We start from the raw sequence: 15,069 nt of genomic DNA, 5'->3' as shown, positions 1-15,069 counted from the left end.
AACCCAGGATATTATTTAAAGAGGACTCCATCTAATTCACAGATATGTAGAGTGTACATCAGTGTTTTTCAACCTTTTTTGAGCCAAGGTACACTGTTTTAATTGAAAAAAAATCTCGAGGCACACCACCAACCAAAAATGTAAACAAAGATACTCTGTAGCCGCCTGTATTATATATATATAGCCATTCTTATCAAAGTGTCTTGAATAGGAATCAAATAAACACAAAAATGTATCTTTATCACATTTTACGTTTCTTATTTCAAATTGCACGTAACATGTCCACTTCAAAAATACACCTGAACACCTAAACAGTGCCACAACACTGTGGTGTTAAATTTAAAGAAGTTGTAGAAAACTTCAAAGTGTTTTACAAACTAATCCACCAGCATTCTTTTAGCCGGAATAAAGAAAATAATTCTTATTCTGAAAGAAGCAATAATATTTGGGAAACATTTCACTTCATATTCACTGTTACAATATGAAGATTTGCATGTACAAAATGTCAATATCTGTATATTTTACCCATCTAGTGTGAAACCTGTGCATGTTTGGATGAAAACAGCTGATTTCCTGGCAGAAATTGCTAGAGAGCCCCTTGTTGGTTGAAGAAAAATACACAGAAAAGCCTCACCGTGCTACAATCCGCAAGGTTCAAAGCTTAGGAAAAATGTAGCAGCTTATAGTCCGGAAAATACGGTACCGTAGGTGAAATTGAATAATTTCCACGGCACACCTGATGATCACTCATGGCACACTAATGTGCCACGGAACAGTGGTTGAAAAACACTGGAATAGAGGAGTCCCTGGACCACAGCCACTCGAGATTAGCTAAAACCTGCAAATACTAAAACCAAATATACATTACTGTGCATATTAAGCTCAGTGGAAACCATCTTAGCCCTATCACAGAAACTAACTTCCAGAGACTGGCTGTTCCCCATAAGAGAGGAGATAAGACAATCAGAGACAAGGAAAATAAAAACGGTGCTCCTGGATTGGCTGCTTTGCAATCGCTAATGCACCTAGCATTGTCTAGGTGTTTCAGATTCCCAGGCTGCATTTTCAAATATCTTAGAAAAAATTGCAAATAAGCAAGTTTTCCACAAACAACTTAGAGTTATGTTCCACAGAAATAATCATGACTAGGTAAATCCATAAATGCTGAACTGCAAACAGGTGGGGCTCCACATTTGATCAAATCCAAGAGTCCTTTCCAGTTGGGATATTTCAGTCCGAGATCGGGAATTGATTTATTCCATAAATCTTCATTATGCAAACTATACATCTAGAGGTTGTAATTCCTAAATGTTCTTTTATTTACCTTAACTCTTTTGTTTATTATGTACCAGTGAAAGAATGCTAAATTTCTCACACACGATAATTATCATAATGCTGGTTTTATCTATTTGTGGGGTTGGCTGTAGAAGTTGATGTGTCAATATTAACTCCCATTTCTCTGTTAGCTAAAATGCTGTGTCCTCTTCTTCACTGCTTCGCAGCAAACAACTTGTTACAACATCGCCTCTTTGTGGTAATAGAAACTAATTTCATTGTCAGGGTTAAACATGCTTTACAACAGGTGACTGATCTAAGCTGGTAACAATAACAGTTTCTCTTATTTTAAGATGAAGTAATTGATATGTAGAACCATAAAAACATATAGTCCTGTCATAATTGACAAATCTAACTCAGAATCTGTTATATTTTTTTTACTTTTCATATATTTTTATATATATTTTAACAAATCTAGTTGAGCCTGACAGGGTGGTAAATCAAACTAAAAGGGCATTCTTAGCTGCTGCTGAGTTTATGTCTCTTTTGTTTGCTCTGTTAATTTCTTCATCTTTTATTTTTTTGAACATAATCCACCGTTGTACCCTCCCAGGCCATTTTTTTTTTTTATGTTCTGCTTCTGTTGTTTTAAGTTGTCTCCTAAACATTTTAGTCCAACTAATGTCTGTTTTTCATTTGTTTTTGTCTCTTTGTCTTCTTTTTTGGGGGGATTAATGTCACTTGTTGTCGTCCCATGTGGCTGCATCCTCACTTGCTGCTGCTGTTGCTGATGCTGCCCACTGTCGCCAACCCCGCTGCACGCAAACCTGCCAACATCTGGCCAACAACGCATGGTGGACACACCCATCTCCGTCCTCTCCCCTTCTTTAATCTTTATCCCCCCCCCCCGAATCCCCATGCCACTTTTTTTCATCCCTGCCACTCTTTCCTGCTCTTTTTCCTCTTTTACTTTTCTTGTTCTGTCTCCACATCTTTTTCCCCCCCCTCACAAGCACCATGCAGAGTTGAGAGAGCATCATGCCGCCTCTGGTAAGCCAGCGACCTTTCAGGGGAAGGGCTTTGGGCAGTGTACACAGACAGCAGCCAGTCCAGGGCTCATATTTAGAGCCCAATGGAAGAGAGGGAAATGTTCAACTTTAGAGAATAGAGTCCTAAAGTAATTCACTCATTTTTCAAACTTTTTCTGTGAAAGAATTTTGTTGTTGTGTATGCTTTTCCTTTGCTGCTATTGAGTTCAGCTTGCAGAAATCTGTTTGGCTGTTTTTTGTAAGGAAATGTATATTTTTTTTTTACTTTTTTACATTTCTTCATGCACAATTCCTTTATTGAAGGAAGTATTGAACGTTATTATTTAAGTATCCTTTATGTGAAATTTAGTTTTAGGCCTTTCATGGCATTCTTCTGCTTTACTCACATGCTATTAATTAGTTTGCCTACTGTACTTAAAGGGTATTTTTATGCTAGAGATGTTTGGTCCACTTTATTTCCACTTTGTTTAGACAAGTGTGAATCATCTGAACTCTGTGAACCAAACAAGCAAACTCTGTGATAACGGGAGTCTCCCTCACTTACAGTAAGAAAGCGTTGCAAGGAAAGCCAAAGACATGAACTGACGCCTCGTATATATAATTTTTTATAAACATATACGTGATCTGAAAACTTAGAAATCCTCATTCTGTGTCCGGGAACCACCGCGTTCTCTCTCCATCGCTGTCATCTTTTTGTTTACATCCAGGAACTTTCGTCAAAGCAAATCAAGGCATATCAAGAGGTGAAAATTGTCAGCATTCTCTGCCCAATTAAACCGAGTCCTCAGGACTAACGCCTGAAAACATGTTCCCTCCATTACAGTGACGGATGGTGCCCTTTTAGTTTCCACACTGTGACCTTTAGGGGGTTGAGCACAACCTGATAAATTTCCAAGAACTAAATTTGTTGTTCTTGTTAGCAAGGAAAAGGTTTCATACCATTTTTCTTTCATCCACCTAACTGGCAGTACAACGCAAAACTTAAAGGAGCAGTATTATGTAAAAAATGACTTTTTTGAGCTTCACATCATGTTATAATGTTATTCCCTCATCAAAAACATACTTGGAGTGTTGCCTTGATTCTTTCATGCACGTCTGAGAAATCCTTCAATCTCCATGGCAACCATTCAGCTTTGCACAACGCCTGGTGGGACGGAAAAGCGCCAGCGCTCTTCCTCGGAGCTGCAGTTTCCAAGCTTCCCCCTCCCAGAGCAGCCCTTCCCATAAACTCCCCCACTCAGCTCCTTCAGACTAGCCAGCAGCAATTAGCAAACACCTGGTGGAACTGAGGAGCTGCTTCGCTCATTTTAGAAACTACTTCTCAGTGAAACACTGGTAAAAAGTATTGTTAAAGGGTTAATAGAGGAGCCACGTAGTGATGATTTCCTGAAGGTGGAGTTTCAGAAAGAGCAGGAGTTTTTAAAGAGACAGAGACCCAATTTCAAGGTGTTAAATTACAAAGTAAAGTTTCCTTTTTAAGTCAAATTTGACATATATAATTATAGCTAACATAGCGACTTGATAGTGCTATAAAATGGCACTATGTGGCTTTAAAACACATAATACTGCCCCTTTCATTACTCTATCACTATGTTTTTGAAACAACTTTTATAATAGTTTAATTCTGTCTTCCATAGGTAGAATGAGGTATACTTGTGAATAGATTTACGTTTAACTAAAAACGTCTGGTTCAGTTTGGATAATCCGGGTCATCAGTGTAATAAAATATTCCTTCGATAATTAGTGAAACACTGAGTCAATCAGACAAATGCGCATTTGTCTTTAGATATTTTATTTTAGAAAATCATAGTAATAGTAAAATCATTTGTCCTCAGTTTAGGCTAGAAAGAGAAATAGAGAAGGATGAAAAGGGAAGAAGTTGAAACTTAACACAATTCTCTTTAATATCTTTTTCAGTCTCGTACAGGGCACCTTCCAGTCAGCACCAATAACATGCATGCTAGTTTCATTAGCCTCAGGTAAACATGGTGGAGTGATAAGGCTCGTATAGGCAGCTTATCAGCTCCTATGAAACATATTTCCAGTCGTAAGGCGCAGATAAAACCCAATGTTATGTAAGTTCTCAAAACGGGGTTATGAAACGAGGGGGGTATGCACCGAACTGGTGCTCCACAAGAGGGCCCTTTGTAGATCCTCTCTGTTTGAAGCAAGAGATGGCCTAATGTCCTGTTTTCGTCTCATTTCCTGTTTCCACCTGAAGGTGCTATAACGTCCAGCGATGACCCCATCCTTCTGACCCCAGGCAGGATGAGCCAACGCCAGGTGAAGGAGCGGGACAAGGAGAAGGAGAAAGAGAAGGAGAAGGAGGCGGGCCTTCAAACGCCCAACAGGGAGCACATAGCCACGCCTTCTAACCTCAGCCCAGGGGTCAGCTACACCCACGGTAAGACCCACTGGTGCGCCGTTTGCTCTAATAATAATAAATAACACGGGGTTCTCATAAGGTGTTATTCTCATATGTGAGATTTTTCTGTAAAACAATTTTTTTTTGTCTCATCTGTGGCTCGACTAGCATTGGTCGACCTTAACCTGGGTAGAAAAACAATGTTCATGCTTGAACCTGGTTTTGAAAGCCATCTTTGTTCTTGAAATTGCAGTGCTTTGCTAAAGTCATAATTTACGTTTTAAATGTAAAAATATTCAGAGTATGAATACTTTTGTATATACATAAAGTGTTTTTTTTTAACATAAGGTAGCATTAAATAATTTATCGCTTGCTGCTGAGCTCTGTTTGTGTCAGTTTGTTTACAGTTGTTGTAGAAACTGTCGCTGAGACCTTCGTTCTGAAGGTTGTATCTCGGATATTGATTATGTGTTTATTAATAGAATGGAATAGAAATTTAACAGCTACAGCAAGTTGAAGATAAGTTGAAGCACAAGGTAGAAATAAAAATAAGACTGTAGAGTAAATGCAAATAAGGAGAAGCTGTATAGGCTACAGCAGCAGCATAAAACGGCTCAACTTCTGTAGCCTTCCTCCTGATTAAAGCAGTAAACATTTATCATTTGCAGAATAATCAGATTAGCTGTCTTAGTCTGGATTGAGCAGCAGCATGACTCACAGAGTATGCCTGACCTGCTGAGTTTATGAGGTGATAAGAACCTCGTCTTTTCCTCACTGTGTGTTCAGTGTTTACTTACATACAGTAAACACTGAACATTCATCTCATTTAGTTTTTTTCATCTTGCTTTTTCTTTTTTTTTTTCCAATTTGTTGTTTTACTTTGAGAATCATGTTTAAACATTTTGAAATCAATTCAAAAGAACGGAGATATAACGATCTGGGTGCATAATCACAGTCATCAGTTAAAAACCTGTAGGAATGAGTTCATTTAAGGCCTTTTAAGCAGGTTGGAGCTAATTTTAGCGCCATATCCGCTAGCACTGATGCTCCTCTAAAAAGTACAAATGTATCTCTTTTCATTAAATTAATGTTGTTCTGTATTTTGTCCTCACACTAGGTAAAGGTCTTGCTGTGGAACAAAATAGAATAGATTTCACTAACGTCTTGCATAACCACTCATTCATCTCATTGTGGTCTCAGTGCGCCCTCTTCTGGCTTTATAAAGAATATGCGTTCAAGATTTGTGCAGGTCTTACTGATGAAATTCGAGTTTCTGTTAATCACTGATAAGATTGTGGATTGAAGATCTTCCTGAGGGTGGTTGCTCGGTTACCTTAAAGGTACATTACAGTGTATCATCTTGACAAAACTATATTGATTTCTCTTTCTTTTGACCAGTTCTTCATTGTCTTAGTAATGAAGTCACTGCTGATCATGGAGTCCGGAAAGAATGGTTGTCCATCTTAGTGATTTGATGTTGATTAGGTAGTCAGCAGGTGTAAAATGACGGTCATAATGTTAGAGCTTAATTTCATTTGTTAGTGGTTTTAGAAAACATGTGTATGTTTAAAGACGTGTTCATACCACAAGAGGGAGCTACTATGACACAAATATAAATCTGCATTCAGTTGCCTTGAATTTTTTATTTTTTAAGTTACTGACTCAAAATAGTGCATAATTCAGGATTGGAAGAAAAATTCCACTTGGTCTACCGTCAAACATTTTGAAACATTCTCAACATACTTTTATGAGAAGAGGAAATGGAACAAAGTAATATCTGTGCTGTGAAGTTATTATTTTAAAACCGTTTAGGTTGAAGTTTCTGGTTATAACTTGGCCGTCGTAACTTCGATGTCCAGCGTGTTATTATCAGTTATGATCCAGATTAAGAAAAGCACCTGAACATTTTCCTAAGGATACACCTTAACATGCTGCAGCATCGTCCAAACTGCCTCTGTTTGTTTTCACAATGACTCGCGAAAACCTTCTCTGACCCTCAACTCCTTCAAGACCAAAATAGGTATCCATGGCAACTGATTTTCAGCCCGAACAATACTGATGTCAGAGCCATTAAATGCCACTGGTCTTGATCTGTCGAAGAAAAGTCAAAGCTGCAGTCCAGAACAGCCGTCTCGATGGCAGCTTGAGCTTCGTTTTGTTTTGCTCGATTTAAAAAAAAAAGATAAAAGTTTTATTTTTTATTTCTCCTCCCCCCATAATTCCTCTGTCAGAATGTTTTACAGTTTGTCCGTACAGCGAGACGCATCGCGGTGACGTAAGATTACTCAAATCCAGCCGGAGCTGTGAGGGAACATTCACAGCTGAGGTGTGAAGCTGAGCGGTTGTTTCAGCAGTGTCAAGTACAAGTACGAAGGTTTAGCATATTAAATACATGGAGTCATCTCCAGACATTGAAGCTCCACTTATTCTCATATTTATATGCGTTTCTTCCATATTTTAACTCATTAGCGTTTGTAAAAATCCCTCCGTGACTCTTTCTCACCAATAACTCTGGCTTCTGGAATCATGCATTAATATCAGTGTTTAAATATTTAAAGATGCTCCTGCTTTCATGGCGCGTCGGCTTCATCTCGGTGATTTCCTATCGCACACGCACAGAAACGGCGTTGCCTCTGCCTTATGACTCAGCGAGGAGCCGTTTTGATGAGACGTCTTCAGCCGTAGGCGCCGACTCTTTGAGGATCAGCAGTCTGGAAACAACCGACTCCAGTTCTTGCGTATTTATTGCACCTTGAACGTTTTCCTCATTTCCTCACATTATAGCCACGAGCCATAGGAGGTTTAATCGGGACTTGATGTGGGATGACAATCTGAAAAGTGTGGTGGGGAGTTCTTTTAAGTACTTTGCGGAATCACCTTTCACTGCAGTGACTTCTCAATAATTTTACGTCAGCCTTTGACTAGGCCATTCTGACACATGAATGTGAATTGATCTAAACAATTCAGTTCAATAATGCTGTATTTCTACCAAAATAAAACTAGACGTTGTAACTTATATCATCCAAGTATCTCTGAAGAATCGTCCTAGGTGATGATGCAGTGGACAGAAGGATCGCCGCCTGTCATGAAAACAAATTTTGCTTGACAGTATAGAGACCATTTTTTAACTGATAACATGCATAACAATACAAATACATGCTTTCAAAGATTCTTACTGGCGCGGGAAGAATCTTGTCTCTGGCAGAAAGACAAATGAAAAAAAAAAACAAACAAGTAAGAAAATTACAATTAAAGTGTTACTGTATTAATCCATGGCAATTTTGTTTACAGAAACGTAATAATCCATTTTATTCATGGTTTCGATTGTAAGTAATTTTTATCCCCTTTTTTTTTTTCATTGTATTAGGTTGTCATGTTTTATTTTGGATCTTTAAAACAAAATCTTCCAGTTCCAGCGTCAAGTGTTCTTTACAAAATTCAAGTTTATTGGTCTTTGACATGTTCAACTTATCACTTGTAAATTGGGTCAAAACGACAATATCATCATTCATTGCAATAATTACCGGGACAATTTATCATCTGTCAAAGTTTCTTATGTTGACAGGCCTGGTCGTAATGTGGCAAAACACAGAAAATTTCAGTCTGCTTAGCGCTTTCGTGCGCGTATTTCTGTTTAAAAGAAAGCGAAATGGGCAGCGGAGGGAGACGAAAAGCAAAGGGAACAGGTGGGGTCAGCTTGGATTTAGGATCAGCTGCGGGGATTAGTCTCTGTCAGACCGGGTTAGCTAAACGGAGGGGGCCGCTCTGATCAGCAGCCTCCCCATCTTCCTCCAGCGGGCCACCCGAACGCCGACCGGGTCGGGAAGACACGATGGACGACATCTCCGTCTGGGTTTCCGAGTGCCGCTCGGGCAGCTGGAGCACTCGGAGTGACCGTAGCGCGACATGGGAGGTTAAGCTGCTGTCTGCTCCTCAGCTTTGGACTCTTTTGAGTTTCTCTTGATTGTTAGCCAGAAGAAAACCGAGGTACAGTACAGTAGAGCACTACTTGTTTTCCGTGTGGTCGTTGTGGTTTTATACCTTCTATTTTCCTGAAAATTGCTGATTTAAGGACAGAAGAAAGATGAAGGGAACATAAAAAAACAGATTTTAAATTTAGTAATGTTGTTGCATTGACTCAAAGCCAGTAGACGGAGTCAATAGATCAGTGATTTAAATAGCCTCTTTGTTCCAGAGGTAATCCCAGGCTTACATGGTGTTTCCTTTAAGGCTTTGGTTATGTTTTCTGCATGTGACAGACTGACTCTGATGTACATGTTGCTGCTAAAATCCTCAATCCTTTCAAAACTGTATTTCATTATATTTTCTTCAGTTAGATGTGCACCCAGTTTGAAAAAAATTGACCCACATGCAGACTAATTTTAGGCGCAGCGGCGACGGACGCCTCCTCTCCTCGCAGGTTAATTAGCTGTGGGAAATGATTCACTCGTTCCCAACATCCAATTACCTGTTTTAATTAAAGCACATTTGAGTCAGACGGCCATTGCTGTGCATTTCTCAGGCGCGGAACGGCCGGTTGCCACGGCCACAGAAGTTTTAGAAGGGATTATGCTTGTTTATACTCAGTCAATCTGTCTCTGATGAACCGTCTCCACGGACTGAGACTTGACAAAAGGCCAGTGGGACGCTCGGAGCTTTTAGACAGGTTGAAGTCACAACAATAAACAGGGCAGGTCAGCTGATTGGAAAGAAGATGGCGGCGTTGTAGATGTTCTTCCTTACAGATTGGGGTTTTGAAGATAAGGTTCAAGGCTTTTCTCATCCCAGATAAAGGCAAATAGTTTGTCTTCCTTCTGTCTTTAATGGAGCTTTGTGCTTGTTTTTGTGCTGCCCGATGACCCCTGACCTCACAGCAGCTACAGGTCTTTAGGATTACAGAAGGACACACCCCTCTTTAGGGACATTTCACTGTTATTTATCAGGATAATAGCGCCAGAAACTACATATACAGTAAGATTTTTCTTAAATCTGTGCGTTCTTGGCCATTTTTAATAAACGTCATCAAAGTCTGGGTAATTATGAAAACAACAAAATGAAGTTTCTACAGGACAAAATCTAAATGAGGATATAAATCTATAAGTTATCAGAAAGTAGCTCTTTGGAAATCCCTTTACTGATGCTGAAGTCCTAATTAAACTGGATTAACTGCAGTTTTTTTTTGTTCTTTTTTACAAATTCAACTAAATATGAAGTTGTGTCTTTGACATTCAGCTAGCTACAAAGTTAGTTCTTTGCCATAAAGTCTGTGCAGCTCCAGCTAGAAATGCACCGATCCAACATTTACATCTGTGTTGGTCCCGATACTTTAAAAACTTATAGATCAGGTATTGGTGACAATGTGCCCGATCCATAAAAGCAGATCTGTTCAGTCTAATTCTATGCTCTGTGCTTTGAGCCACATTATGCTTTATTATTTATTTTACCTTATATTTAAAAATCCTAATTGCTCTTTGAACCCATTTGAATGAAGGTTTGTTGGAGTTTATTCTAGGTAGTCAACCTATAGTTTTTACCAGTTTCTGTTTCTTTATTATTCATTTAACGTCATCTGTTATACTGCTGACTGACTAACTAACTAGTAACTAGAAGGAAACGACAAAAAGACCATCTCATCAGCAGATTACAAGTAGATCTAGTTCCGTGGAAGAAATTTAAAGGGGATTGTTTTATGTTCATATATCCAGATAAAATCTGGCAGTTTTGAGTCTGGGATGAAATCTGGGAATGTGTGAGAGCGGTGAGAGCTTTTGGGGAAGCCAAGCTGTCGTGGAGCTTTTGATTCTGCCTCATTCTCATCATTATCTGTCTTCTTCGCTTCGTCTTCCAAAGATAAAAAGCAGGACGGAACGTCACGGATATGAATCCACGATATCCGTGATGTGACTGATTACTATTACAATCAAAATAGAGGCTCCGCTTTTACAGCCGCCATTAAAAAAAAAAACGACAACAAAAAGAAAACAGGCATCTTAGTTCAACGTTTAGAAAAGATGAATCATCTGGGGAAGCAGTGAAGTGTTCCTGTACGTCTAAAGGGGCCGATTAGAAACTCCTGAGGAGAAATGCAGCAGCAGAGGAAGACTAGACGTGGAACACATCGAGTCAGGATGCGGCTCCCCTCCCATCCGGAGCACAGGGAGTAGGCGGGGCTCGGCTTATTCCTTATTAAGTACTTACAGCCTCTCCCCTCTCATAGCAGAGAGAGAGAGAGTGTGTGTGAGGAAGAGGGGGCCAGTCGGCTGCACTGATTCAAAGCCTGCGTGTGTTTTTGTGTTGTGCTCCTCCACCGCTTCACTCGCACACTAGAGGGAATTGGCTTCCCGATCACCTTCCAACCTTCCGCCCCAGAGCATTCCAGCCCCCTCCTCACTTCCCTTGCGCCCCCTTGTGTCTTCCTCCCCCCCCTGGCGAGGGAGCTCCGTGCCGGCCCCATGATGAAGGAGGAGGGCCTGCTGAACCGCCGGCGGTTCTCCACGTGTGGCGGGACGGCGTCGCTTCGACCTCCGCACCCGGACGGACGCAAGCTCATCCGCAACGCCTCCTTCGGGGGCTATAACGAGCTGTCACCCATCTCGCTTCCAGGTGGGTGTGCTCCCCGGGTCGCAGGGCGCCGCAGAGTCTTTTAGTAGTTCAGCTTGTGGTCGCGACTGATTTCTACTACAGGATTTACTCTACGGTGGGAAGAGTTTTCTCAGAACGCTGTGTTTTACTACTTTTTTGTTGTCAAGACAAGTCCAACAATCCTCCCACATCTATAATCTACTGATAATGTTTATGAATCTGGAGTAAAGCATAGTTCAACAGGGTGAACTCCTCTTTGTCATCTAAAGCAACTATTCTGAAAAGTGACATTACCTCGCTGCCGATTGGGGAAAAAAACTTTAGGAATTGAGACGTTTTTTTTTTGTTGTTTTTTTCCACATCCCTCATGATGCGGCCACTCATAGTGAATTTAAAGTTGTGACTTTAAGTATGAAGTTGGGAGAATCAGCTTAAATGAGATGTTCTCATTGGTGTCTGTGGAGGAATCGGTCTATCATCTCTCTCAAGAACTCTTGTAGTTTCTCAACTCTAAGACTTTTCGGTTGTTTTAAGGTTTCATTTACCAATTTTATTTATCTTTACTGGGATTTTAACTAAATCAAGTTCATATTTGTACAATAGTTAAATCTAGCAAACATTGACTTTCGAGCGTGAATACATGTTTGTACCTCTGTTTTATGGTCTAAGAAAAAAAAAAGCTAGACATTGTCAAGCATAGTTCAAAACAACGTTCACTTGCATGTGTTTACTGAATCGGAAAAAATGCGAATTTTCCGTTTTGCTGCGTATTCTCTTTGTAGTTTTGAATTAGAGCTAAATAAGCTTGCGCAAGCTGGTAATGGACAACTCGTCTTCTTCAGTTGGGCTTTACGTCGGGTTCCAGCCATTCCCCAACGAAAGTGCTGTGATAATCCTCTTTTTTTTTTTAAAGTGCATTTAATCCTACGGTAAACGAAGGATTAAATCAGGCTACCATTCATTTGTAAAATGGCTTTCAGTGATCTTTGCTTTTGTTCATCCTGGTGAAAAAGAGCACGGAGCTGGAGGCGGACAGCTGGCGACCACACAGCGCTCCCAAAGAGGGAACGCGTCCCCTGTTCCACCTTTCCCCACGACTATTTTTAACTTTAGTGAAACCCAGTAAAGGCTGACTGTGCACAAACCTTGTTTTGTAGCCACAGACGGATGCAGTATTCATGACTCTCCTGCATGACCTGGTAACTCTGCTAACTCTTTGCTCTTGTGTTTGGCGTTTTGAGTCTCAGAGCTTACGGCCGACTCTGTTGCAGGCTTTGAAAGCGTTTGCCGTGGCCGGAGATTTACTCTGGCGACCTTTTTGGCCGAAAGCCGCCTTCTTTCCTCCTCTAAAGTACCTCCTCCAGCTATACAAATCTCTCAGACTTCAACACAGCGTCTCTGAGTCATAGTGTTTCTCCTCCTGCAGCCCCGACTCCATTTATCTTAATTTTTGACATTCAGCTACCAGACGGCAGCGCCCAAGAGCCTCTGAAGGAGATAACTGGAGCAGGCAGGTTGGACTAACCCACTTGTGTGCTTGTTGTCTTTGATTTGTCTTTTGAGCTCCACGACTGGTTGTTTTTTTGTTTTGTGTTTTACTCCCACATCTCTCCTCGTCTGCAGCTCATAGAAGCTTTTTGGCGTCTGAAAAATCCCTTGTCTTATATTCTCCTCTCATCAGCTTACACCTACAGATTTTCTAAGGGGTTTAGACTGAAATGTCAATGTCAGTTTGATTCTGGGGAGTCATTTCTAAGATGACTTTGCCACATTGTCTAGATAGTTCCTTTAGTTTTTCTGCGATCTTGGAAATTCACATAAAATCCCTGCATTTATTCCCTCTAATGCAGGGAAAAAAAATACATTAGGAAATCTTTGATAACTGATTGCAAGTTCCCAAAAACTCTAATTTGTCTTAAATTCTAAGTTTAAAAAAATCTTCCTGACTGCAGTTGCTTCAGTATTACCACATAATATTCAGTCCTCATGAAGTAGCAAAATGACCCCACAGCATGATGCTGCCACCCCCTTACCATCCAGGATGGTACAAGCATTCTGCATTTTTCACTCCATTTGCAACAATTCTTTTCACGTCCAAACAGTTCAACTTTAGTTTCATCAGATGAAAATATATCCAAATATGAAGGTCTCGTTCTTTTTTTTTTTTTTTTTTTTTTTTAGCATATTAGCTTCCTCTTTTTTCTGCACATTCTGGACCCAAACACATTCATCTGTTGGTCACAGAGCCAGTCTCCTGCTTGCTACAATGGTTGGACATTCCCATCATGTCTATTCTTGTGTATAATTGATCCTTTTGCTGATACATTGGCTTATTTCTTTTGACTTTCCCATTGTATCAAATAAGAAAACAGTATTCCGTCTAACTTAACTTCAAACAGTGAGAAAATGTCTTTGTTTTTTATTCTGTGTACGTAAACGTTTGGTTTCAACCGTAGTTGTTGCCCTGCTGTTCTTGGTCTTTTTTTTTTTTTTTTTATATAGATTGTCCTGTTTTAATAAACTATCCAGAAGCTTATGTTGAAGATGTTTAAGAATAGGACGTCTTGTTGGACCCATGGGAAATCAGGCTGAGCTGTATGACTCCTGCTGTGACTGTTTGCTTGGACATGAAGTAAATTATTATTTAATACCACACGACTTTGAGTTTTGCTTTTATTTTGGTTTACAATGTGCCTTTTCATAGCAGTTACTTGGTTTAGCCTCACCAAAAATATAAATAGATCATCCCACACAAAACTGCCACCATGGAAATACAAGCTGCTGCACCTCCTCCCATTCAGACATCCATGCCTAAAATATCCCTCCATCTGAAGGAAAATTGATTTTTCTCTTCCTAAGAGCATTTATCTTAATGCTTCATTCACTTAATTTCTTTTCTTACTTCTGTTTGTGAAGCACAGTGATGGGCTGATGAATTGAGGGGCTTAATGGCTGCGGCAAGAACGTCACATCTTCAGAGGCACAACAGAGCGCCAGAGACTGTTTTCATCTCCAAAAATATATTAAGAATAGATCAATAAGGACTACAAAGAGGCAGCATTCAGAACATGATTTATAATATGTTGTTGAACGTGACAGACCAGTCCTCAACATTGTTGAATTCAGTTGCCCAACCCCTTCCATGACTACATGTGTATAAAACTCAGCACCTAAAGCATGTGGTTATGCAAGCATTTATGAATTTGTCTCTCTCAAGATTGAATTGGCATTTCTTTGGGATTGATGATTCCAAAAGTGTAAATATGTTTCATTTTTTACTAGTTAGTTGCAATTTTCAGCTGTGTCAATATCTACATACCTCCATACTTCAGCTGTGCTGTAGATTCAACAGACGAGTCTGGTTTTGGTTGTTGCCCCGGGAAACGGCACTTGTGTTTCTGAGGGCGTTATATTATGGGGCTATTATTCATTAGTTGTGATCATTTTATCCTTCCTACTTTGTTGAACTGTTTCCTCTTCCTATTCCAAAATGGCTACCTACTGCCACCAAAAGCAAGTTACCATGACAACATGAGTGATTGAGTTTGGTGTGGAAGATCAGAGTCCTGATCTCAACTCGTTGCAACATTTTTAAGATGAATAGAGCACATACTGTGAGCAAGGAATTCTCGTTCAACATCATTAGCTGTGTTTCCTGTAAAAATTTCAATCACTCTGTAAAAGTTTAAATAAAACTAGAACTGCAGACAGTTACCACAGGGTTCCAAGCACTACCTAGCAGAAAATGACCTTTCCTACGACCCTGCCGGTGCACTTTCCTCCCTGTGCTGTCTCTCC

At 40.0% G+C, this 15,069-nt stretch overlaps 1 protein-coding gene across 11 annotated transcripts in view; it reads left to right on the top strand.

Moving 5' to 3' along the window:
• osbpl8 (oxysterol binding protein-like 8) overlaps positions 1-15,069 on the top strand; it is an 88,297-nt gene that overhangs the window by 56,535 nt on the left and 16,693 nt on the right. For 6 of the 11 annotated variants that reach the window (XM_015041368.1, XM_015041366.1, XM_015041367.1 and 3 more), the window contains 2 exons: positions 2,289-2,325; positions 4,546-4,728. In XM_015041368.1, the coding sequence (XP_014896854.1) occupies positions 2,289-2,325; positions 4,546-4,728 (220 nt within the window). Of the gene's footprint in view, positions 1-2,288; positions 2,326-4,545; positions 4,729-10,231; positions 11,293-15,069 lie in introns of those variants that run through there. The other 5 variants (XM_015041371.1, XM_015041374.1, XM_015041373.1 and 2 more) reach the window with 4 other exon arrangements.

This window comes from Poecilia latipinna, unplaced genomic scaffold (genome assembly GCF_001443285.1).
Source record: "Poecilia latipinna isolate Pla-1442-1.1 unplaced genomic scaffold, P_latipinna-1.0 Scaffold548, whole genome shotgun sequence".
In the NCBI taxonomy this organism is placed as follows: domain Eukaryota; kingdom Metazoa; phylum Chordata; class Actinopteri; order Cyprinodontiformes; family Poeciliidae; genus Poecilia; species Poecilia latipinna.
The sequence above is the reverse complement of the archived record's forward strand: the minus strand, read 5'-3'. Positions and strand labels throughout refer to the sequence as shown.